The 23,203-nt window shown below is 44.3% G+C and overlaps 1 protein-coding gene across 1 annotated transcript; it reads right to left on the reverse strand.

Moving 5' to 3' along the window:
* Positions 1-7,209: 7,209 nt before the first annotated feature.
* On the reverse strand, positions 7,210-14,826 carry CHCT1 (CHD1 helical C-terminal domain containing 1; the record flags this gene model as incomplete). The annotated part of the gene is made up of 4 exons (XM_067472241.1): positions 14,723-14,826; positions 14,205-14,429; positions 9,916-10,015; positions 7,210-7,302 (listed from the first exon to the last, which is right to left on the reverse strand). Coding segments are annotated over exons 1-4 (522 nt in total), but the record flags the coding sequence as incomplete, so codon positions are not given.
* Positions 14,827-23,203: the final 8,377 nt, after the last annotated feature.

A 23,203-nucleotide genomic window follows, 5' to 3' on the forward strand; every position in this document is an offset into this window, starting at 1 on the left:
CATTCCTTCTCCCCCAACTTTTGTTTAGTTTGTTTGTTTGTTGTTGAAAGCAGTGTGAGGCAGAAGGGAACGTTTGTCTCCCTTGATTTTCCTATACAGTGTTCCCTCACTTATCTCGGGTGTTACATTCCAGGACCACCCGCGATAAGTGAAAACCCGTGGAGTAGGGACGCTGTATTTATAGCGTCCCTACTTCGTCTGAACATTAGGAAGAACTTCCTGGCTGTGAGAGCTGTTCAGCAGTGGAACTCTCCTGCGGAGTGTGGTGGAGGCTCCTTCTTTGGAGGCTTGTAAACAGAAGCTGGATGGCCATCTGTCGGGGGTGCTTTGAATGCATTAATCCTGCTTCTTGACAGAATGGGGTTGGACTGGATGGCCCACGAGGTCTCTTCCAGTTCTGTGATTCTATGAAGGAAGGTTGTGTCCTGAGTTGCCCTTCAAAAACCGTGGTTCTTTAGACCAGTGGTTCTCAACCTGGGGTCCCCAGATGTTTTTGGCCTCCAACTCCTAGAAATCCTAACAGCTGGTAAATTGGCTGGGATTTCTGGGAGTTGTAGGCCAAAAACATCTGGGGACCCCAGGTTGAGAACCACTGCTTTAGACAATGTTAAAAGTAAAAGAAAAATGTTTTACTTCAGCAAACACAAAGGATAAGCAAAGGATAAGCAAATGCAATTGAAAAGTGCAAAAGAAAGCAAGGAAGTCTTAATCCAGACACAAATTAAAGTCTCTTACAAAGTCCTAAAAGAAACACCAGTCTTCCATCAGACAATGGGCAGTGAACTAAGGTCTTAGTAGCAGACACAAAGCAGATTCCATTGGAGTGAAAACATCAGTATCAGGGTTGTTGTTACCAGCGAAAGCTGACTGCTCCTGCTTCTGATTTATAGCCCTGAATTCCCCAGGAGGTGCTAGGGTGTCTCCCAATTAGCTCAGCGTTTTTAGCAGCTATCCTAGCTGGACGCCATCTGTGCTCTGTCTCTTTTCGTCTCTCTAGAAATGTGGACACTTTCAAACCCTCATTGTCTGATTCTTCTTCTCCCTCGTCATTATCAGCGATAGCTGACTGCTCCTGCTTCTGATTTATAGCCCTGAATTCCCCACGCAGGAGGTGCTAGGGCATCTCCCAATTAGCTCAGCATTTTTAGCAGCTATCCTAGCTGAATGCCATCTGTGTTCTGTCTCTTTTCGTCTCTCTAGAAATGTGGGCACTTTCAAACCCTCATTGTCTGATTCCTCTTCTCCCTCGTCGTTATCAGCGAAAGCTGATTGCTCCTGCTTCTGATTTATAGCCCTGAATTCCCCACGCAGGAGGTGCTAGGGCATCTCCCAATTAGCTCGGCGTTTTTAGCAGCTATCCTAGCTGGACGCCATCTGTGCTCTGTCTCTTTTTGTCTCTTTAGAACCCTCATTGTCTGATTCTTCTTCTCCCTCCAAATCCTGAGCACTTCCCTGCTCCCCTTCCTCTTCCAAAGGTTGCAAAGGTTGGTCATGTGTAACTTCATAAAGTTCTTCCTAAAGTAAGATCCATGCCCTCTTAAGAGATAGAAGAAACCGAAAGGGCTGTCTAGTGCAATCCCGTATTTAAAGTCCAGTCTGGCTTGCCTTAAATGAAGCCATTTGGGAAGAAAGTATCTCCGTCGGTCAGTTCAAGAGTCCGTCTTGGACGTTCAGAGCCACATTTTGGAGGGGAGCAGACACCGGTCTCCATATCTCAGACCATATTTCAATCCCCTCCGCCAACCTTGCCAGACCGAGTGCCCAAAGTGCTATTATTGCGAAGTGGGATATTTCCGTTTCTTTGGCCGTTTTCTCGCGTTTTCCTTTTCTCGGTTTTTGGCAGCGTTTGGCCTGTCGCACATTTCACCTCTTGGCCTTTCAGGGATGGGGATCCCTTGGCTGTGTGTTTTCATGGGAGGGCGGGGAGATTGGATCCAATGGGCAAGAGCGTGCTTTTGGGGGGTTCCTTTTGGACCGCTCCCCAAACTCAGGAATGTTTTGAGGCAACGGAAATGGCTTAGTCTCTCAAAGTGTGCATTCCAGGTTCTCATTGGCAAACACTTTTCGTTGTGATCGATCCTCGGTATCTTATAGCATGGAGAGGCCTTAGTGAACTGTTTTTTTTTAAGTGCACATTTCTTTTTTCATTTCAAGACACTAAAAAAAAATTAAGATGGGGAATATATAAATATATATATATATAACTATAGAAATATATAGAAATATCTAGAAACTTGGTGTTTGCTACACAAGTGTTGGGTCACTAACCGTCGCAGGTATCCTATGTGTAACTCCTTTCCCCCTCGGCTTTCTTTCGTATGTACAGTGTTCCCTCACTTATCACGGGTGTTACGTTCCAGGGCCACCCGCGAAAAGTGAAAATCCGCGAAGTAGGGATTGCGTTTCGAGGGTGAGGAGAGATTTAAAGGTACCGCGGACCTTTTTTTGCTTTGCTTTGTGATCTCTCTTGCTTCGCGGTCTTTCTCCCGAACCCTCCATTGTTGCCAGGACGCGGGATTAGAACACCGCTCTGGGCAAGGGCAACCATTCATAAACTGGGAGGCAAAAAACCGCGAAACAGCGAGTCCGCGAAACAGCGAACCGCGAAGTCACGTGGGAACACTGTATACGCCTTTCTAGGATGGTTCTGTTGCCATAGAAGACTGTAAAATTTAACAAAAGAGGGAGAGAACCTATAGAGTTGACGTCTTGGTTGCGTTTTCTCCGATCTTACCCATGTTCAGCACTTGTTTATTTTTCGATACGTCATAGAACTTCGCAGGGGATTTAAAGTACTGTGTATATGTAGATATAAATTTCACAGATACGCACGCACTCTATATCAGCAGCATTGTTGGAAGCAAAACATGGCTGAAAGCGGAGCAAGCACACCTCCCAGCGGCGCTAAACCCAAAATCCCCTTCTCTTTTGTGCCACAGTTATTTATACGAAGGCATCTCAAACACGCTCAGTCAACATTCTGTTCTTTTCTGTCAACAGATTTGGGGGTATATATATATATATATATATATATATATATATATATAGACATCGCACCTGACTGCAATGCCTAGTTTTATTCTTTGTAACCATCCAAACCATACCGAGTATGTTTGTAACCGACATTGTGATATTCTGTAATTGTATTGCTAAAACGAATTATTGACTTAATAAATAGAGTGTTCCTGCGTTTGGCGTGGGCCTGCTTTCTTCTTTGGCGAGGAAAACGATGTGCCGAAGACAGGACATTCGTTTTCTCCATCTGTTGGCTGCCATTCTTATAGACACATCTGTTCAATCCTTGTGCCGGCAGGACTGTTGACCGAATCCGGGGAGAATGGGTTGAGCTCCCTCTGTCAGCTCCAGCTCCCTATCTAGGGACATGAGAGAAGCCTCCCACAAGGATGATAAAAACATCCTTTTTCAGTCTGCTAAGTGAGCGGGAGCTCACCCCAACTTGGGATTGAACTGCCAAAATTTTGATTTGCAAGATTTTCTACTTCTGGCAGTTTAACCCGCTGTGCTAAAGCCCGGCCCTAAGTGATGTGTATGAGGGGAAGGAAGGAAATGAAGGAAGGGGAGGGAGGAAGAAAGAGGAGAGAAAGGAAAGAAGAAAAGGTAAGAGTGGAGGGAGGGAAGAAAGGAAGAAAAAGAAGGGAAGGATAAAAGGAAGAATGATAACTAAGGCCTTCTCAGAGCTGGAGAAGGGAGAAAGTAGGCGGGTAGTGATTCCAGTGACATCTGGGCAATGGCAGATATATGTTAGTAGGTTAAGGTAAAGGTTTTCCCTTGACATTAAGTCTAGTCAGGTCCAACTCTGGGTGTTGATGCTCATCTCCAGTTCTAAGATGAAGAGCCGGCGTTGTCCATAGACACCTCCAAGGTCATGTGGCCGACATGACTGCAAGGAACGCTGTTACCTTCCCACTGAAGCAGTACCTATTGATCTACTCATTTGCATGTTTTTGAACTGCTAGATTGGCAGAAGCTGGGGCTGACAGCAGGAGCTCACACCCAGATTCAAACCTGCGACTTTTCAATCAACAAGATTAGCAGCTCAGTGGTTTAACCCACTGGAAGAGGCCAAAAGAGCCATCTAACCCAACCCTTGGCCATCTAAGACCCAACTAAGCACTCCCAAAAGATGCCCTTCTATCTAAACAGTTTGAAGGCCTCCAAAGATGGAGAGTCCACCACCATTTGAAGCCGTCCTTCCCAGTCTTCTTCCATAGTTCAAGAAGTTCTTCCTAGTATTTTTGTGGGATCTCTTTTCCATATAAAAGGATATGATGTGGATGAAATGGAGAACATCTCTTGTGGCACAATGCTCTCAAAATGTGAGTGGTCAGAAGACGATGCTTCCAAAGGACAAAATCATCAGTGGTGGCTTGTAGTTGAAGTCAAACATGCCCCCCCCCCCATAAGAGATAGTAACTTATAGTTTTGCTAAGAGTAAGGACACCAGGCTGGATAATAAGGGTTAAGCCTTGGTCAGTTTATGCCCTATTTTCATATGTTTACAGCAGAAGGTAACCAATCACCCATCACAGGACAATAGACCAGCCTGGCTTGCAGGCCTTTCTAGGACTCACCAGGCATTTGGACATTTCCTGAGTTTCCATAATCCACTCAAGAATGCATTGTATTCTCTTGTCCCGCCTCCCTCCCTCCTGATTTGCTGACGCGCCAAAGTGGCAGGAGCCTTCTGATTGGCGATGGTCTGATCAATTATATTAATGCAGAGAATGACATAGGGGCACCGGTTCAAAGTGTGGTTTCCCATGAGAATGTTCCTACAGGTATAGGGATGATAGTTTACTCCCTGACCCAGAGAGTTCCCAGGATTTGGGGTTTGAAAACAACTTGGAGAAACTAATGAGCAGAGATGATAATAAGCACATAGACAGACGACTGGAAATTAGCCAAAACAGACAGCTCAGCCAAGGCCTTCACCGTTCTGCCAGGCTTCAAGAGAGAAGGCTGTCAAGGAAAACGAAACCAGTTTCTGGGTGCTTGGAATAGCCTAACGGAGGGATATAAAGTTTCCACCATGAAAAATATAATCAGACTAGCTGTACCCACCACGTGTTGCTGTGGCCAATCTTCCCTTCTTCTGTCTCTCCTTCTTTCCCTCCGTCCTTTGCTCCCTCTTTACTTCCTTTCCTTATTTCTTTCCTTCTCTCCTTCCTTTCTTCTCTCTTTCTTTCCTTCCATCTTATTTTCCTTCCTCTTTCTCTCCTTTCTTCTTTCTCTACCTTTCATTCTTCCTTAGCTCTTTGCTTCCATCCTTCCTTCTCTCTTCCCTTCTTTCCTTCACTCCCTCTTTTTTATGCTTCTTTCCCTCCCTCCTTCACTCCCTCTTTCTTTCCTTTTTTTCTGTCCTTCTCTCCTTCCTTCCTCCTCTATCTCTTTCTTTCCTTTTTCTTTTTCTTCCTCTTTCTCTCCTTTCTTACTTCTCTACCTCTTTTCTTCCTTTGCTTTTCGCTTCCTTCCTTCTCCTTCTTTCCTTCCTCTTTTTCTGCTTCTTTCTTTCCTTCCTTCCTTCACTCCCTCTTTCCTTTCTTTCCTTTTTTCTGTCCTTCTCTCCTTCCTTCCTTCTCTACCCCTTTCTTCCCCGCTTTTTCCCTTTCTCTTTCTCTTCTTTCTTCCTTCTCTACTTCTTTCCTTCTTTCACTTTTTGCTTCCATCCTTCTATCTTTCCTTCCCTCTCTCTTTTTCTCCTTCTTTCCTGTCTTCCTTCACTCCCTCTTTTCTTCCTTTCCTTTCCCCCCCCCCCCTTTCTTCTTCCTTCCTTCTTTACCTCTTTCTTTCCTTCCAGGAAAACAGCCCTAAAGACCAAAGAACTCCAGCTGGAGAACATCTATTGCCTTGCTGGTAGGTCCACTCGGCGTTCGAGAAGCAGTTCGACCCGGTAGCGGAGCCCACATCAGTAAGGATTGGATTACACTCAGCCTGGAAGAAGTTAAAAGGGGGATTTTCCTTTAAAGAAGAAGTTATTGAAAACAGTTGCCTGTCCTTCGTGGGCAAGATTAGGAATTTGTCAGTTGCCTAAAAGCTTAGAATCATTTGCTTAACTTTACTGAAAAAAAGAGAAGTTTCTGTTTGATTGTTCATTAATAAAAGACTTTGCTGTACTTCTCAAGCCATCTAAAGACTGTTTGTGGTGGAAACCTCTGAGAACTTCTCTTTAGGCCCCCTGGCTTTCCACTGGGCAAAAGTTGCACATCCTGTACTAAAGACAATTATTTACAGGCCCAGCGCGCGACAGAACAAACACTATTACGTTCCATTGAAGAACAATGGATGCAAGACGTAGCCACTGGATTATAACCCCAAACAGTAGGATTTGACCAAGAAGTTAGGTCTGGATTTAGTACCAAATCAAGGAGTAGCTTCAGATTGTTTGGGAGAGCAATGGCCGCTAGATGTCACTCCAACAGTTCAAATTAAACCACAAAAGGCCACCGAGAACTCTTGGAAAATGTGTCTTTTATATGGTCAGCTGCAGGTATCCACAGACATCGAACTAAAAACAGCCAATGATGAGGTCCTGCATCATTGGGTGAGCGCTTCACATATCGAAGGTCAGAAGTGCTTCTTGGGACCCTGCTTCTCCTTCACTGCTCAGGATGCTGGGAGATGCAGTCGGATCCTCATGAGACACGTCAATGTTGCTCTTCTGAGTTCTGGAGGAAGCCTTCTCCAGCCTGGAGGTGTGAAAGCTCTTTATGAACATCTTGGTCCCCCCACCCCAGGTATTGTTGGACTGCAATGCCCATCATCCCTTGCCAGGAGCTATTCTTGGCTAGGCCTCATGGGAGTTGCAGTCCGAACAACATCTACAAACCCACAACATTCTTACTGTTGTCATAATACAGTGCTTTGTGGCCCAGTCATTTGCCATGCCTTCTAGAGGACTTTAGAAGCCCTAAGGTTCACATTTTTGCCTTTCTCCAGAGATATTTTAGTCCCAGGAGAAGACAATGTTTTTTTCTTCTTTTATTATGGTCAAGAATTTCATCCCATTCCAATCTTCTCTTTTTCCTCTGTGTGGCTTTAGCTGAATGGGCCCCAGTTTAGGAATCAAAGTGGACCAACAGAGGGGGAAGATGGTGCCTCCTACCTCTCCTTTAGGCCACTCCCGGTGGGTTTCTCACAGTTTGGTGGTAACGAATGGATGGGACCCAGGTCCTCTGGCCTCTCTGTGGCCCCGTGAAGGCCCCAAGTATCGCGCAGCCTCATCAGGCGGCCATTTTCAGAGACGGGAACCTGGCTGGAGCCCTCCAAGTGACCATAAGCCTTCTGAAACATACACAAACATTGTATTTTTAAATTTCTTAATTACATTTGGCCTACCCATAGATTTTAAAGTGTGTTGCCCTACTGTTAATGCTTATGTTATTGTTTTATTATTTTGTTGTTTTTAAATTGCTTGTATTGTTGTTATTGCTTGTATTATTGTATTTTGGGCTCGGCCTCATGTAAGTCGCACCAAGTCCCCTGGGGAGATGGTAGCAGGGTATAAATAAAATGTTATTATTATTATTATTATTATTATTATTATTATTATTATTCTGTTTTCGGTTACAATCTATTACCCTCCAGATAGTTTTGTTGATCCATGTCTGGTAAAATCTGTCCTCTCTCAGTCCGCCAGCATAATAAGCCCTTCATTTCAATAGGATTCACTCCCGTGGATATGGGGTCCACCTCCCGTGGATATGGGGTCCATCTCCCGCGGATATGGGGATCATCTCCCACAGATATGGGATCCATCTCCCGCGGATATGGGGTGCATCTCCCACGGATATGGGGTGCATCTCCCACGGATATGGGGTGCATCTCCCGCGGATATGGGGTCCATCTCCCGCGGATATGGGGTCCATCTCCCGCGGATATGGGGTCCATTTCCCACGGATATGGGGTCCATCTCCCGCGGATATGGGGTCCATCTCCCGCGGATATGGGGTCCATCCTATATATAGATCTCTATATTCAACACAGAAGAGTTTCAATATTCTAAAAGGACTGGATCCCATCCAATTTTGGCAGTTAAGCAGGATCATCCCTGACCGACAGCCAAACACAACGTAAGCCAAGAGGATAACATGAGGAAGAACTTCCTGACTGTGAGAGCCATTCAGCAGTGGAACTCTCTGCCCCGGAGTGTGGTGGAGGCTCCTTCTTTGGAAGCTTTTAAACAGAGGCTGGATGGCCATCTGTCAGGGGTGATTTGAATGCAGTATTCCTGCTTCTTGGCAGAATGGGGTTGGACTGGATGGCCCATGAGGTCTCTTCCAACTCTTTGATTCTATGATTCTATGATAACAAGTATAGTAGTCAGTTCTGCATTGGAGATAGTTGCCATGATAATCTAGACCGAGGTCTTATAATCTAGCCATATTTTCATTTCTGTTCACAATAAGTAAGTACAGTGTGCCCTCACTTATCGTTGGTGTTACGTTCCAGGACCACCCGTGAAAAGTGAAAATCCGCGAAGTAGGGGTGCTAACTATATAAAGAGAAGGGTCCAGGAAGATATTGTATTTATTTTATTTATTGTATTGTATATTGTAAGCTGCTCTGAGTCCCCTTCAGGGTGAGAAGGGCAGCATATAAATGTCATACACACACACACACACACACACATATATGACATTTATATACTGCCCTTCTCATGGCCTCTCTCTCTCTCTCTCTCTCTCTATATATATATATATATAGGGTGAGGTAGAAGTGAGGAGAGATTTAAAGGCACCATGCACCTTTTTTTGCTACCTATAAGGAAGGGGGTATAAGGCCGTGATTTACATACTACTTTGTATCTCCTCTCTCTCTTTTTAATGATTGGCTGCCTTTCTCCTGAGGAGGAGGGTGAAACCCTTTTCTCCACACTCCATCATTGCCAGGAGGCAAAATTTATTTATTTATTTATTTATTTGCTTCACTTTTATAACGCATTTTTCAGCCCTTAACAGGCGACTCAATGCGGTTTACAGTGCAATTAAAACACGACAATACAGCAGTAGGATCAACAACGTCAATCCACAACACTTAACAATCAGACAGGACAATCAACAAGCAACATATATAACGCCTCAGTTGAATCAGATCCATTCTCTTAGTCCTTGTACCATTCCTAAGTTCCGTTTACCGTCTTCCTTGATTGGTTGCATTGCTTAGCCGAACGCTTGTTCATAAAGCCAGGTCTTGACCATTCTCCGAAACGTCAGCAACGAAGGTGCCTGTCTGATGTCTGCTGGCAAGGCATTCCATAGCCGAGGGGCCACCACTGAGAAGGCCCTGTCTCTCGTCCCCGCCAAGCGCGCCTGTGATGCAGGCGGGATCGAGAGCAGGGCCTCCCCAGACGATCTTAATGTTCTAGTCGGTTCATAGGTGGAGATGCATTCGGAGAGGTAAGCGGGGCCAGAACCGTTTAGGGCTTTATAGGCTAAAGCCAGCACCTTGAATTGTACTCGGTAGCGGATTGGCAGCCAGTGGAGCTGGCTCAGCAGAGGAGTGGTATGCTCCCTGAGTGCCGCTCCCGTTAGCAACCTGGCTGCCGAGTGCTGGACCAACTGAAGCTTCCGGGCAGTCTTCAAGGGCAACCCCACGTAGAGCGCGTTGCAGTAATCAATCCGGGATGTAACCAGAGCGTGGACCACCGTGGCCAAGTCAGACTTCCCAAGGTACGGGCACAGCTGGCGCACAAGTTTGACCCACGAAACAGTGAGCCCACTAAAAGCGAACCGTGAAGTAGCGAGGGAACACTGTATTTTGCAAAGCCAGTGGATTGTAATTGGTCTTACGAAGCAAACCAACTCTAAATGCTTTGTGTTGCAAGACAATGGAGGAATTTTGCACCAAATCATACCTCCCTATTTGAGACACCTCAAAACAATAGAATATCCTCACCAGAAACTTGGCCGTTTGGCCCGTCTTGCCATAATGGTACAGTTTGCACAGTTGCTTCTCGTCGAGGGATGAGAAGAGGGAGACGAACCTCCACAGCATCCTAAAACCAGGAGTTTAAAAGACAAAAAACAAACAGTCATTACAATTTAATCCTATTTCCAAATCTACCATCCTAAATGGAGTTGAAGACCCTCTAGAGCAGCGGTACTCAACCTGGGGGTCGCGACCCCCAGAGGGGTTGCCTGGCCATTTCGGAGAGGCCACCTCCTTTGTCCCTGTCCTCATGGGGAAACAGGTCAGGCGAGGGCTCCTTCGGAACTCGATATACATATATAGCATCCCTACTTTGCGGATTTTCACTTTTCGTGGGTGATCATGGAACATAACACCCGTGATAAGTGAAGGAACACTGTACTGTAATATGGCTCAGAAATTGCAATTAGTGCAACAATCAGCAGCGAGATTACTAACTGGGGCTAGCTATAGGGAGCATTCCACGCCCCTGGCTTCTGATAAGTTTCCAGACCCAAATCAAAGTGCAGGTTATCCCCTATAAAGCCTTATACACTTCAAGTTCTGCCTATCTTCAAGACCACATCTCCTTCTATGAACCGGCATGGGCTTTGAGATCTGTCAGGGAAGACCTCCTCTCAGTCCAACCATTGTGTCTCAAGCAGGGTTGGTGGGAACGAGAGAGAGAGAGAGAGGGCCTTACCAGTGATGGCTCCCTGGCTCTGGAGTGCTCTCCCTAGAGAGGTTAGGTTAGCCCACACTCTCCAAGCCTTTTGGGCGAGCTTAAAAACATGGCTTTTTAGATAGGCCTTTCACCTTGTGTCAGACTGAGAACTCAGCGATTGCGTCACTCTGCCACTTTGATTTGTTAATTCTAGATAGCCAGTTTTATTCACAGGTTTCACTGCGTTTTATGAATTGTACAATTTTATTAGATGGGGTTTCATATGAGGCTGCTGTTTTTACAGTTATGTTGCTGTCTGTTTTATATGCTTATGTATTGTTTGTTATGTTCAGCACTTGAAGTGCTTTTGTGAACCGCCCTGAGTCCCGTGGTGGCAGGCTATAAATACAGATTATTAATATTATTATTACTATTACAACATTGAGATGGAATTGTTGTTGTTGTTGTTGTTGTTACAACAATGAGATGGAATTATTATTATTATTATTATTATTATTACAACATCGAGACAGAAAGATGATTATGATGGTGATTATTATTATTATTATTATTATTACAACATCGTGATGGAAAGGATATTATTATTATTATTATTATTGTTATTACAACATCGAGATGGAAAGAATATTATTATTATTATTATTATTATTATTATTACAACATTCAGTTGGAAAGAATATTATTATTATTATTATTATTACAACATCGAGATGGAAAGAATATTATTATTATTATTATTATTATTATTATTACAACATCGTGATGGAAAGAATATTATTATTGTTGTTGTTATTACAACATCGAGTTGGAAAGAATATTATTATTATTACAACATCGAGATGGAAAGAGTATTATTGTTGTTGTTACAACATCGAGATGGAAAGAATATTATTATTATTATTATTATTATTATTATTACAACATCGAGTTGGAAAGAATATTATTATTATTACAACATTGAGATGGAAAGAATATTATTATTACTACTACTACTACAAGATGGAAATATTATTATTATTATTATTATTATTATATTACAATATTGAGACAGAAAGTTGATGATTATTATTGTTACAACATTGAGATGGAAATAATATTATTATTACTACAACAATGAGATGGAAATATTAGTAGTAGTAATATTATTATTACAACATTGAGACGGATTATGATTATGATTATTATTATAACATCGAGACGAAAAGATTATTATTATTATTATTACTTTTATTTTTATTATTTTCTTACCTGCCGCTCTCCAAGGCTTATTGGGATACAGCATTAAGTAGACAAAAAAAAACCACCATTTAAAACAAAGTCACCTATACCTATTTAAAATCCTCAACAAATGGTTGAGTAAATATATGTTTTGGTGCGTGTTAGTATGCATATTTGGGCAGTTTTTTTTCCCTTCAGCATATGACTGTGTTGTACTTTGTCTTGAGCCATTAGGAGAGGCAGGTAACTAATATTTATTATTATTATTATTATTATTATTATTATTATTATTATTATTATTATTTTGCTGACACAAAAACACAGTATGACACAGCAAACGAAATATTTAAGCTGTATTATTATTATTATTATTATTATTATTATTATTATTATTATTATTTTACCAACCCCGGTTGGGATCACTGTTATGTAATCTGAGCCCTTTGTTCTCTTCTTTGCCTTCTTGACTCGGCAAAATCAATTATTGAAATTGGCCTTTGATTAACTTGTTTTCCTGGCTGTCCCGGCAGATTTCTCATGTCACGGGCGAGACTTAGCCGTCCTTTCTTGCTTAACAAGATATTGAACTATGGTCAATATTGAGCGGCTGGGTTTTGCAAGCCTCGTCGTCCTTGTAAATCGCAGGCCCTGTTTTTGAGCGCGAACCCTTCTTTCAGAAGGAAAAAGACTATCGTACGATCTGTTTGCCGAGCCAGGAGTGTAGGATCCCCTCCCACAAAGTAATGGAAAACACATATGTTTGATTTGTTCCTATGCAGATAAGAAGAGCTGATTCAAAACATACACACGGGACGCTCGTACACAAGTCTTGTCTGGTTTTTAGGTTTAGCAGAACTTTTGAAAGAAGCACAGTGTTCCCTCACTTATCGCGGGTGTTACGTTCCAGGACCACCCGCGAAAAGTGAAAATCCGCGAAGTAGGGATGCTTATATATATATATATATCTGCTTTACTTTGCAATCTCTCTTGATTGGCGGCCTCTCTCCCGAGCGGGAGGGTGAAACCCCCTTCCACACTCCATCATTTCCAGGAAGCAGGATTAGAACACCAGTCTGGGCAATGGCAACCATTCATAGACTGGGAGACAAAAACCCGCGAAACAGCGAGTCCGCGAAAAGCGAACCACAAAGTAGCAAGTAAATACCGTATACTTAAAGCAAGATGGGTTAATAAAAGCTCTAAAGGCACCAGATCCTGTCTGGTCTGGGACGCTAAGCAGGGTCAGCCCTAGTCAGTATTTGGATGGGAGACCGGCAATTAATATATGGTAAGCTATAATTCAAAGGAAGAAACTGAATATTCTTAGCTTGATAACAGTATGAAATTCACGGGGTTGCTGTAGGTCAAGAGTTGTGCTGTTATTATAGTGTACCCCAGCTTGAGCAGCAAGAGGAAGCATATTATTATTATTATTATTATTATTATTATTATTATTACTACTACTACTACTACTACTATTACGATTATTATTACTACTATTTGATACACAACAAGATTAGTGCACAGCAAACAAGAGCACTATGCTGGTTGTTGTATTGGATCACACGTTGGACACTTCCCAGGCAGCATCTAGAACTATGTGATGTATTATTATTATTATTATTATTATTATTACTATTATTTGATACACAACAAGATGAACACACAGCAAACAAAAGCACTATGCTGGTTGTTGTGTTGGATCACACGACAGACACTTCCCAAGTGTCTAGGAATGTATGATGTATTATTACTATCATTATTATTATTATTATTTGATGCACAACAAGATTAGTCCACAGCAAACAAGAACACTATGCTGGTTGTTGTGTTGGATCACACGTCCGACACTTCCCAACTGTCTAGGAATGTGTGATGTATTATTATTATTATTATTATTATTATATAATATATAATATATATTACTATATATTACCTTATTGTTATTACTACACCAAATAAGAGCACTATGTTCGTTGTTGTAGTGGATCACACATCGGACACTTCCCAAGTGTCTAGGACTGTGTGATGTATTTGTGAATAACGGATGCAGGTCCGAGTTGGGTGGCCTTTTGCAGCTGACAGGTGGTAATTTTGTCAGCGCCGATTGTTTTTAAGTGCAGGCCAAAGTCTGTAAGCACTGCACCCAGTGTACCAATCACCCCTGGGATCACCTTAACTGGCTTGTACCAGAGTTTTTGATTGTTGTTGTTGTTGCTGTTGTTGTTGTTCCACTTGTGCTGTGGCACTCCTGAGATGTGCAGTTTAGGGTTAGGGCGTTTAGAACTTAGCCAGAGAGCTCTAGTGCTTCCCTAAACTACAAATCCCCATTGATGATTTGAGAACCAGCCGACAGGACTCCTATGTACGTTACTTTTTCCAGTGCTTCAGCTCCCACTTTTCGCAATAGTCCTGGAGGAACTTGTTGATGTGGTCTCCGAGGATGAGGAGGTTTTTCCGGGTGCAGCTCAGTCGCTTTTCCTTGGGAAAATCCTTGGGCAAATTCAGCTTCCGGAGACACTTCTTAAAGGGACGCAGGCACTCCTTGCACTGTGGGACGGAAAGGAGAACATTGGGAAGAAAACAAATCCCAAGTTGCCTGCCATGGCCTAATCTTATGGAATACTTCGAGTTGACGTTTACAGGGTCTTTAGTCTTTTCTGCAAAAAAGAGTGTTGTTGCCTCAGCAAACTACAAATCCCAGGACTCCATAGCATTGAGCCATAACACTTTGTAGATTGTGAGGTAGCGCAGTGGGTTATACCACTAGCGGCAGGAAATCTGCTGACCAGAGGGTTAGCAGTTCAAAGCCGCGAGTTGGGGTGAGCTCCCAACTGTCAGCTCTAGCTTCTGCCAACCTAGCAGTTCGAAAGCATTAAATGCGCCTTTTACCTTGGCGGGGAAGGTAAAAGGGCGCCCCTTGCAGACATGCAGGCAAAAGCACAATCAGAGATGTCTACAGCATGGAAAAATGGAACATGGTTAGAGTTGAGCATCGCCTCCACCTTGATTAGCATTGAATGGCCTAGCAGTTTCAAGGTCTGGCTTCGTACTGCCTGTGGAATCCTTTGTTGGGAGGTGATTAGCTGTCCCTGATTGTTTCTTGTCTGGAGTTCCCCATGTTTTTGAGTTGGGAGTCAGCTGTATGAAAATAACTACTGACCGAGAGGTCATGACTTCGAAGCCAGCCCGGGTCGGAGTCTAGCTTGCTGTCGACCTTTGCAGCCCGAAAGACTGTTTCATCTGTCAAGTAGGAAATTTAAGTAGGCTAATTTAATTTACAACGCCATAAAAATCTCCAGCAGCGGGCAAAAGAATGAGGAAGTACTCCATCAGATGCACAAGTGGACAGTGAAGCGACAGCTCCCCCGGTGGCCAGAATTCAAAAAGCATCCCCTCATGAAGCTGGAAAGTTAAATAGTCTCTTTGTCTCTGTCTATATATGTTGTGTGTCTATGGCATTAAATGCTTCCCATGTACATGCGCATTGTGATCCGCTCTGAGTCCTCTGCGGAGTGAGAAGGGAGGAATATAAATACCGTAAATAAATAAATATCTATATACCGTAATCCGCTCCAAGTCCCTCCGGGGAGATAAAATAGAAAATAAATAAATTATTATTATTATTATTAGACTAGCCTTAAATGAGCAATAAGATCAATTGACTGGTCTGAGTAGAAAAGCCAAAGTTTGTTGACGTGCATCCACCAATTGGCTGGCCTTTTCAGGCTCTTTTTGTTTATGGACCCGAACCCACTCTGTGTTTCTATGGGGAGATTTATCTTATTCCCTTTCCTTAAAAGCTCACGATTTTGAAGGTATCCTGGGTGAGTCCCTCGGCATAGTAAACCAGCGCATCTCCGGAAGACGCAGCTCTGGCAAAGGCTTCGCTGCGCATGGTTTCAAAGCTCCGTCCATTTGGGAAGTGGCTCTCCGTCTCCTGTGGACATCCATACATCCGAAAAAGGTCTTTGTCTTTCTTTCCCTCTCTCTTTCCTTCCTCCTTCCCTTCCTTCCTTCCCCTTCCTTCCATCCTTCCCTTTTGTCTTTCCTTCCTTCCTTTCATCCATCCAGCCATCCTTCCATTCCATCCTTCCCTCCTTCTCTCCCTTGTCTTTGCTTCCTTCTCTCTTTCTTTCGTTCCTCCCTTCCTTCCTTCCATCCATCCATCCTTCCCTCCCACCCTTTCATCCTTCCTTCCTTTGCTTTTGTCTTTCCTTCCCTCCCTCTCTCCCTTTCTCATACCATCCATCCCTTCCTTTTTTTATCCTTCCTTCTCTTTTTCCTTCCCCCTTCACTTTATTCCTTCCACCCTTTCATCCTTCCTTTCTTTCATCTTTCCTTTCTTCTTTCACTCTTCCCTCCCTCCTTCCCTCCCTTCCATCCTTCCTTCGCTTTTGTCTTTCCTTCTTTCCTGCTTTCCTCCCTCTCTCCGTCTTTCTCCTTCTATCCTTCCCTTCCTCCTTTTATCCTTCCTTCTTTTTCCTTTTTCCTTCCCTTCCTTCCATCCTTCCCTCCTTCTCTCCCTTTTGTCTCTCCTTCCTTCCCTCTTTCCTCCCTCCTTCCGTCTCTCCCTCCCTCCCTTCCATCCATCCTTCCTTTGCTTTTGTCTTTCCTTCTTTCCCTCTTTCCTCCCTCCTTCCCTCCCTTCCATCCCTCCTTCACTTTTGTCTTTCCTTCTTTCCTGCTTTTCTCTCTCTCTCCGTCTTTCTCCTATACTTCCCTTCCCATTTTTATCCCTCCTTCTTTTTCCTTCCTCCTTCCCTTCCTTCCTTCCATCCTTCCCTCCTTCTCTCCCTTTTGTCTTTCCTTCCCTCTTTCCTCCCTCCCTCCCTCCTTCCGTCCCTTCCATCCTTCCTTTGCTTTTGTCTTTCCTTCCCTCCCTCCCTCCCTTTGCTTTTGTCTTTCCTTCTTTCCTCCCTCTCTCCCTCTTTCTCCGTCCATCCTTCCCTCCCTCCCTTTGGTCCTTCTTTCCATCCTCCTGGCAGGGAGTGCTAGCATGTGGCCCCCAAGTTAGAAAGCTTGCCCAGGCCTGATGTGGACCCAAATGTGGACCCAGTTACTGAAAACTGGATTTTACAGAAGCTATCCAAGGTAATGAACCTGTTTGCTTGAGATTCAGCACCATGGATAGTTCTTTTTATAGGCAAGTTTTGAATTTGAAGTTGATTCTAAATCCGTTGATACAGAAACCGAGTCTAGGACCAGGTTATGGGTGCGTTGGTTGCCTCATAATCCCAAGGAACTGAAGAGAGGCCCTATCTCAAGGCTTGGCTTGAGAGTTTGATCTTTAGTCTGACTTGGACTTGAAATCATCATGATTCCCAATGTCAACTTCTGGTAGAAATGAATTAAAATCATAATTACGCAGACCTCGGTCCTCTTTGGCTCCCTGTCGTCCGCCGCCTCCTCCAGCATCTGAATTCTCTTTTCCTCGCTGCCTCTTGGAGAATCCATGGCGTCCCAAGGAGAATCCAGGACGAAATGGCCTTGCAAGACCTCTGCGGCTTTTGTGACCTCATTGCGAGGTCAATGGGTTCCGGATCCCTTAGACAATTGGCAGAGGAATTCCTCCAAGAAAGCTTGGAGACTCCTTGATCCATCCTCTAGAAAAGTTATCTCGCCTTCAATGAGCCGGGCCTTTCGTTGGGCAGATGGCAAAGGGATTGGAAAGCAAAATGGCCATTGTCTTGGCAGTTACTGCCTTTGGGTGCATCTACATCAGGCATGGGTCAACTTCAGCCTCCAGGTGTTTTGGACTTCAACTCCCACAATTCCTAACAGCCTACAGCCCTTCTCGAGCATCGAGGCTAATTTCCCTTTAAAAGTGAGCGGCGTCCCTCCGCTTTCAATATTTATCCTTCCATCCTTCCTTTTGTCTTTCATCCTTTCCTTTTGTCTTTCCTTCCTTCCCTCTTTCCTCCCTCCTTCCCTCTCTCCCTTTCTCTTTCCATTCTTCCCTTACCCCCTTTCATCCTTCCTTCCTTCTCTTTTCCTTCCTCCTTCCCTTCCTCCCTTCCTTCCATCCTTCCCTCTTTTATCTTTCCTTCCTTATCTCTTTCCTTCCTCCTTCCCTCCCTCTTTCTCCTTCCATCTTTGTCTTCCACCCTTTTGTCCTTCCTCCTCTTTCTTTTCCTTCTTTCCCTTTTTTCCTTCCTTCCTTCTCTTTTTCCTTCCTTCCCTTTCTTCCTTTCCTCTCTCTCTTTTCTCATTCCATCCGTCCCTTCCCCCCTTTCATTCTTTCTTCATTCTCTTTTTCCTTACTCCTTCCTTCCCTTCCTTCCACCCTTTCATCCTTCTTTCCATTCCTTTTGTCTTTCCTCCCCTTTCCTCCCTCCTTCCCTCTCTCCCTTTCTCCTTCCTCCTTCCCTTCCTTCCATCCTTCCTTTGCTTTTGTCTTTCCTTCCCTTCCCTCTTTCCTCGCTCCTTCCCTCTCTGCCTTTCTCCTTCCCTTCCTTCCTTCCTTCCTTCCTTCCTTCCTTCCTTCCTTTCCTTCCTTCCCCCTTTCCTCCCTCATCCCTCTCTCCCTTTCTCCTTCTCTTCCTTCCATCCTTTCTTTGCTTTTGTCCTTCCTTCCTTCCTTCCTCCCTCTTTCCCTCTCTCCCTTTCTCCTTCCTTCCATCCTTCTTTTGCTTTTGTCTTTCCTTCCCTCTTTCCTCCCTCCTTCCCCCTCTGCCTTTCTCCTTCCTCCTTCCCTTCCTTCCTTCTTTCCTTCCTTCCCCCTTTCCTCTCTCATCCCTCTTTCCCTTTCTCCTCTTCCTTCCATCCTTCCTTTGCTTTTGTCTTTCCTTCCTTCCTTTTTCCTCCCTCCTTCCCCCTTTGCCTTTCTCCTTCCTACTTCCCTTCCTTCCATCCTTCCTTTGACTTTTCCCTTCCTTCCTTCCTTCTTTTCTTCCTTCCCCCTTTCCTCCCTCATCCCTCTTTCCCTTTCTCCTTCCCTTCCTTCCATCCTTCCTTTGCTTTTGTTTTTCCTTCCTTCTTTCCTCCCTCCTTCCCCCTCTGCCTTTCTCCTTCCCTTCCTTCCATCCTTCCTTTGCTTCCTTCCTTCCTTCTTTCCTTCCTTCCCCCTTTCCTCCCTCATCCGTCTCTCCCTTTCTCCTTCCTTCCCTTCCTTCCATCCTTCCTTTGCTTTTGTCTTTCCTTCCTTCCCTCTTTCCTTCCTCCTTCCCAGCCGAGAGAGTCGTTCTACATTGGCGCATGTGCAAACTATCTCTCCTTCCTCTAGCCAGGGGTCTTGAGCCTATATGTCGCAAATCACGCTCTCTCTGCCTCAAAGTCAAACCTGCTCTGAACCCATCGTCATGTCCTAAAATGACTCGAAGGCAACAACAGGAGCCTCAGTTGGCGCAATGGGTTAAACCCTTGTGCTGCTGAACTGCTGACCTGAAGACTGGCAATTCGAAGCCGCAGGTCAGGGTGAGCTCCTGCTGTTAGTCTGAGCTCCTGCCAACCTAGCAGTTCCAAAACATGCAAATGTGAATAGATCAATAGGTACAGCTTCGACGGGAAGGTAATAAAGGCGGCTGTGCAACCATGCTGGCAACGCGACCAGGAGGTGTCTATGGACAACAGGCTCCTTGGTTTGGAAATGGAAAGAGAGCACCTCTGCATGGCCAAAGTTGAGCACTGCCTCCAGAAGCCAGAGATGAAAGGGGAAGCCTTTACCTTTGTTCTGTGAATTTGTGTGTCATTGCTGTTTGTTACCGTATTAAAGGCATTGAATGTTTGCCTATCTGTGTATGTTGTAATCTGCTGTGAGTCCCCTCGGGGAGATAGAGCGGAAATATAAATAAAGTGTATTATTATTATTATTATTATTATTATTATTATTATATATTGAAAGAAGCCAGAAGAGGGAAATAGAAGATTCCGCAGCACATGCCAACAGAATCAATTGCTTCATCCTCTTCCCTTTGGCCCAATGAGCTTCAGCCCGATTTGCAACAAGCAAGACTTTTGCTCTTTTAATTGACTGGTGATTCATTGACCTTTTTGATCCTGGGAAGGCCTCCTTGGAATGGAAATCCACTTCCTTGTAGGTACCACTGCTACCATCATCCTCTCTGCAGAGCTGTTTCGGCAAGATAGAGGCGAGTGAAGACACAGGTTCGCAGCTTGGGAGTGATCCTGGACTCATCGCTGAGCCTGGAACCCCAGGTCTCAGCGGTGGCCGGGAGAGCTTTTGCGCAATTAAAACTTGTTCACCAGTTGCGCCCGTACCTCGGGAAGTCTGATCTGGCCACAGTGGTCCACGCTCTTGTTACATCCCGTATAGACTACTGCAACACACTCTACGTGGGGTTGCCCTTGAAGACTGTTTGGAAACTTCAACTGGTCCAGTGAGCGGCAGCCAGATTGCTCACTGGAGCGACATACAGGGAGCACACCACCCCCCTGCTGTGCCAGCTCCACTGGCTGCCGATTCAGTTCCAAGCACAATTCAAGGTGCTGGTTTTGACCTACAAAACCCTTTACGGTTCTGGTCCAGCGTATCTGTCTGAACGTATCTCCCTCTACATCCCACCCCAGAATCTGAGATCATCTGGGGAGGCCCTGCTCTCGACCCCACCGCTATCACAAGTGAGGCTGGTGGGGACGAGGAGCAGGGCCTTCTCAGTGGTGCCCCCCCACCTGTGGAACTCACTCCCGGGGGAAATCAGGGCATCAACATCCCTCCTTGCCTTCAGGAGGAAGGTAAAGACGTGGTTGTGGGACCAGGCCTTTGGGCATCCTGACAATTAGATATGGAAACCAGATGGATAGGACCGACAATTTGTGGAAATTGGAACTTAAACTATGAGACTGTGAAACGCTGACCAGCAATGAGGTTTGTATTGATTTTATTGCTTTTATTGGTTTTATGGTTGTTTTTGCCGATAATAATTATTGTTTTCTGTTAATTGTTATTGCTAAAATTGCTGTTTGTTAACTGTTGTTATTGTCCTTTGCTGCTATGTAATGCGGGCATCGAATTGTGCCTTGCTTTTGTAAGCCGCCCTGAGTCCCCTTCGGGGTGAGAAGGGCGGGGTAGAAGCAACCGAAATAAATAAATAAATAAGTGGAGAATCCGCTCTGGGTTTTAGTCTGAACTTTGGGTGGGCTGAAAGCAGAATACAATGGGACACAGATCGTCACAATCTCATTCAAATATAGCGCCACGCGAAAGTCTCTTTGGAATAATCTGCACTGTTTGGGTGGGAAATAATAATAATAATAATAATAATTATTATTATTATTATTATCATATTCTGAACATTGTTAGTGGCTTGGAATCTCTATTCAGAGAGAAAAAGCAGGATTATGATAATAATAATAATAACAACAACAATAATACAGTGTTCCCTCGCTACTTCGCGGTTCGTTTTTTGCGGACTCACTGTTTCGCGGGTTTTTCGCCGTGCCTTTAAATCTCCCCTTGCTTCTGCCTCACCCTCAGAATGCGATATACATATATGGCATCCCTACTTCGCGGATTTTCACTTTTTGCGGGTGGTCCTGGAACATAACACCCGCGATAAGTGAGGGAACACTGTAATCGAAATGCACAGCGATTTGCTGGGAAACCCACTGGCCGACCTATGGCAAGTTGCACTCCTTCTTCCATAATCTGTTCCTTTAGGTCGGAGGATCCTTTGGCTCTTGTTAAGAATTCCCTCGCTTTAATCTTATCTCTTCCAAGCGAAAATGTTTGCTCTTTCTTACTTTTCTTATCTGACAGCTTACCACAAAGGGGAAAAAAAGAAAGTAAAAGGAGAAAGGTGTGTTGGTTTCCAAAGCAAACATACAAGTCAAGGGCAAAGGGAAAAGGACAGTCCCGGGCTACTAATATTTTCTTTACAGACTTTAAATTCATCCCAGTTTGATAGAAACCCAATGAATGGCATCCCAGTTTGAAAGTGACCCAATAAATGCCATCCCAGTTTGATAGAAGCCCAATGAATGCCATCCCAGTTTGACAGAAGCCCAATGAATGCCATCCCAGTTTGAAAGAAGCCCAATGAATGGCATTCCAGTTTGACAGAAGCCCAATGAATGCCATCCCAGTTTGAAAGAAGCCCAATGAATGGCATTCCAGTTTGACAGAAGCCCAATGAATGCCATCCCAGTTTGAAAGAAGCCCAATGAATGCCATCCCAGTTTGACAGAAGCCCAATGAATGCCATCCCAGTTTGAAAGAAGCCCAATGAATGGCATTCCAGTTTGACAGAAGCCCAATGAATGCCATCCCAGTTTGAAAGAAGCCCAATGAATGGCATTCCAGTTTGACAGAAGCCCAATGAATGCCATCCCAGTTTGACAGAAGCCCAATGAAGGCCATCCCAGTTTGAGCAAGCCACAATGAATGCCTTCAGGGCTTTGGGACTCTAACTCCCAGAAGCCCCAGCCAGGTTGGCCAACTGACAGGAATTCTGGGAGTTGAAGTCCAAAAACTAAAGAGCTGTATTGGGGCAGCTTCCTATCTCTGTGTTATCAAATACCCGGATGTATTTTCCCCAAAACAAAATGGCCGCCAGCTAGCCTGAGATGGTAATGGAATAGTACAATTCCACACCAATTATTTACACATGTGACTTTCTCACTAAAATAAATCTCTCGGCTCTTCGATGGGCAATTTATCATATAGCTATATATTTTTCTCAAATGTATATTTTATATAGGAATATAGGAATTTAATCTAGTCTTGTGTAAAGTGAATCCATCGCTGTGTGACTCTAACTTTTCCTAACTCTATGGAATAGGAGAGGCTTGGCAACAGAATTCTCTCCTTCCTCCCCGCTTTCAAGGACTGTCAATCACATCCTTGTCCCCGCCTTCTTTGTCACGTGGCGCGCCAAGGACCGGAAAAGAGGCCAAAGAGGGAATAGAAATGTTGTTGATACCACACTTCAAGGTTCCCAAATTAAGGCCAGGGGCTCTAACAGCCTGGGGAGGTTTATAGTAGTTTAATGAGGTCATTACTTCGAAGCCAGCCCAAGTCGGAGTGAGCTCCCGGGCATTAATACTCTAGCTTGCTGTTGACCTATAATAAATAAAAATATAATAATAAACAGAGGCTGGATGGCTATCTGACGGTGGTGCTTTGAATGCAATTTTCCTGTTTCTTGGAAGAACGGGGTTGGACTGGATGGTGGCCCATGAGGTCTCTTCCAACTCTAGGATTCTATGATTCTATGACTGTTGGGAGCCGTTCAGCAGTGGAACTCCCTGCCCCGGAGTGTGGTGGAGGCTCCTTCTTTGGAGGCTTTGAAGCAGAGGCTGGATGGCCATCTGTCGGGGGTGCTTTGAATACTACGTATTATTGACATTAGTATTGAAATCTGAAATATATACAGAAAGTCAAAGTATTTTTGACATGAATATTGAAATTTTATT

This window comes from Anolis sagrei, chromosome 11 (assembly GCF_037176765.1).
Source record: "Anolis sagrei isolate rAnoSag1 chromosome 11, rAnoSag1.mat, whole genome shotgun sequence".
In the NCBI taxonomy this organism is placed as follows: Eukaryota; Metazoa; Chordata; class Lepidosauria; order Squamata; family Dactyloidae; genus Anolis; species Anolis sagrei.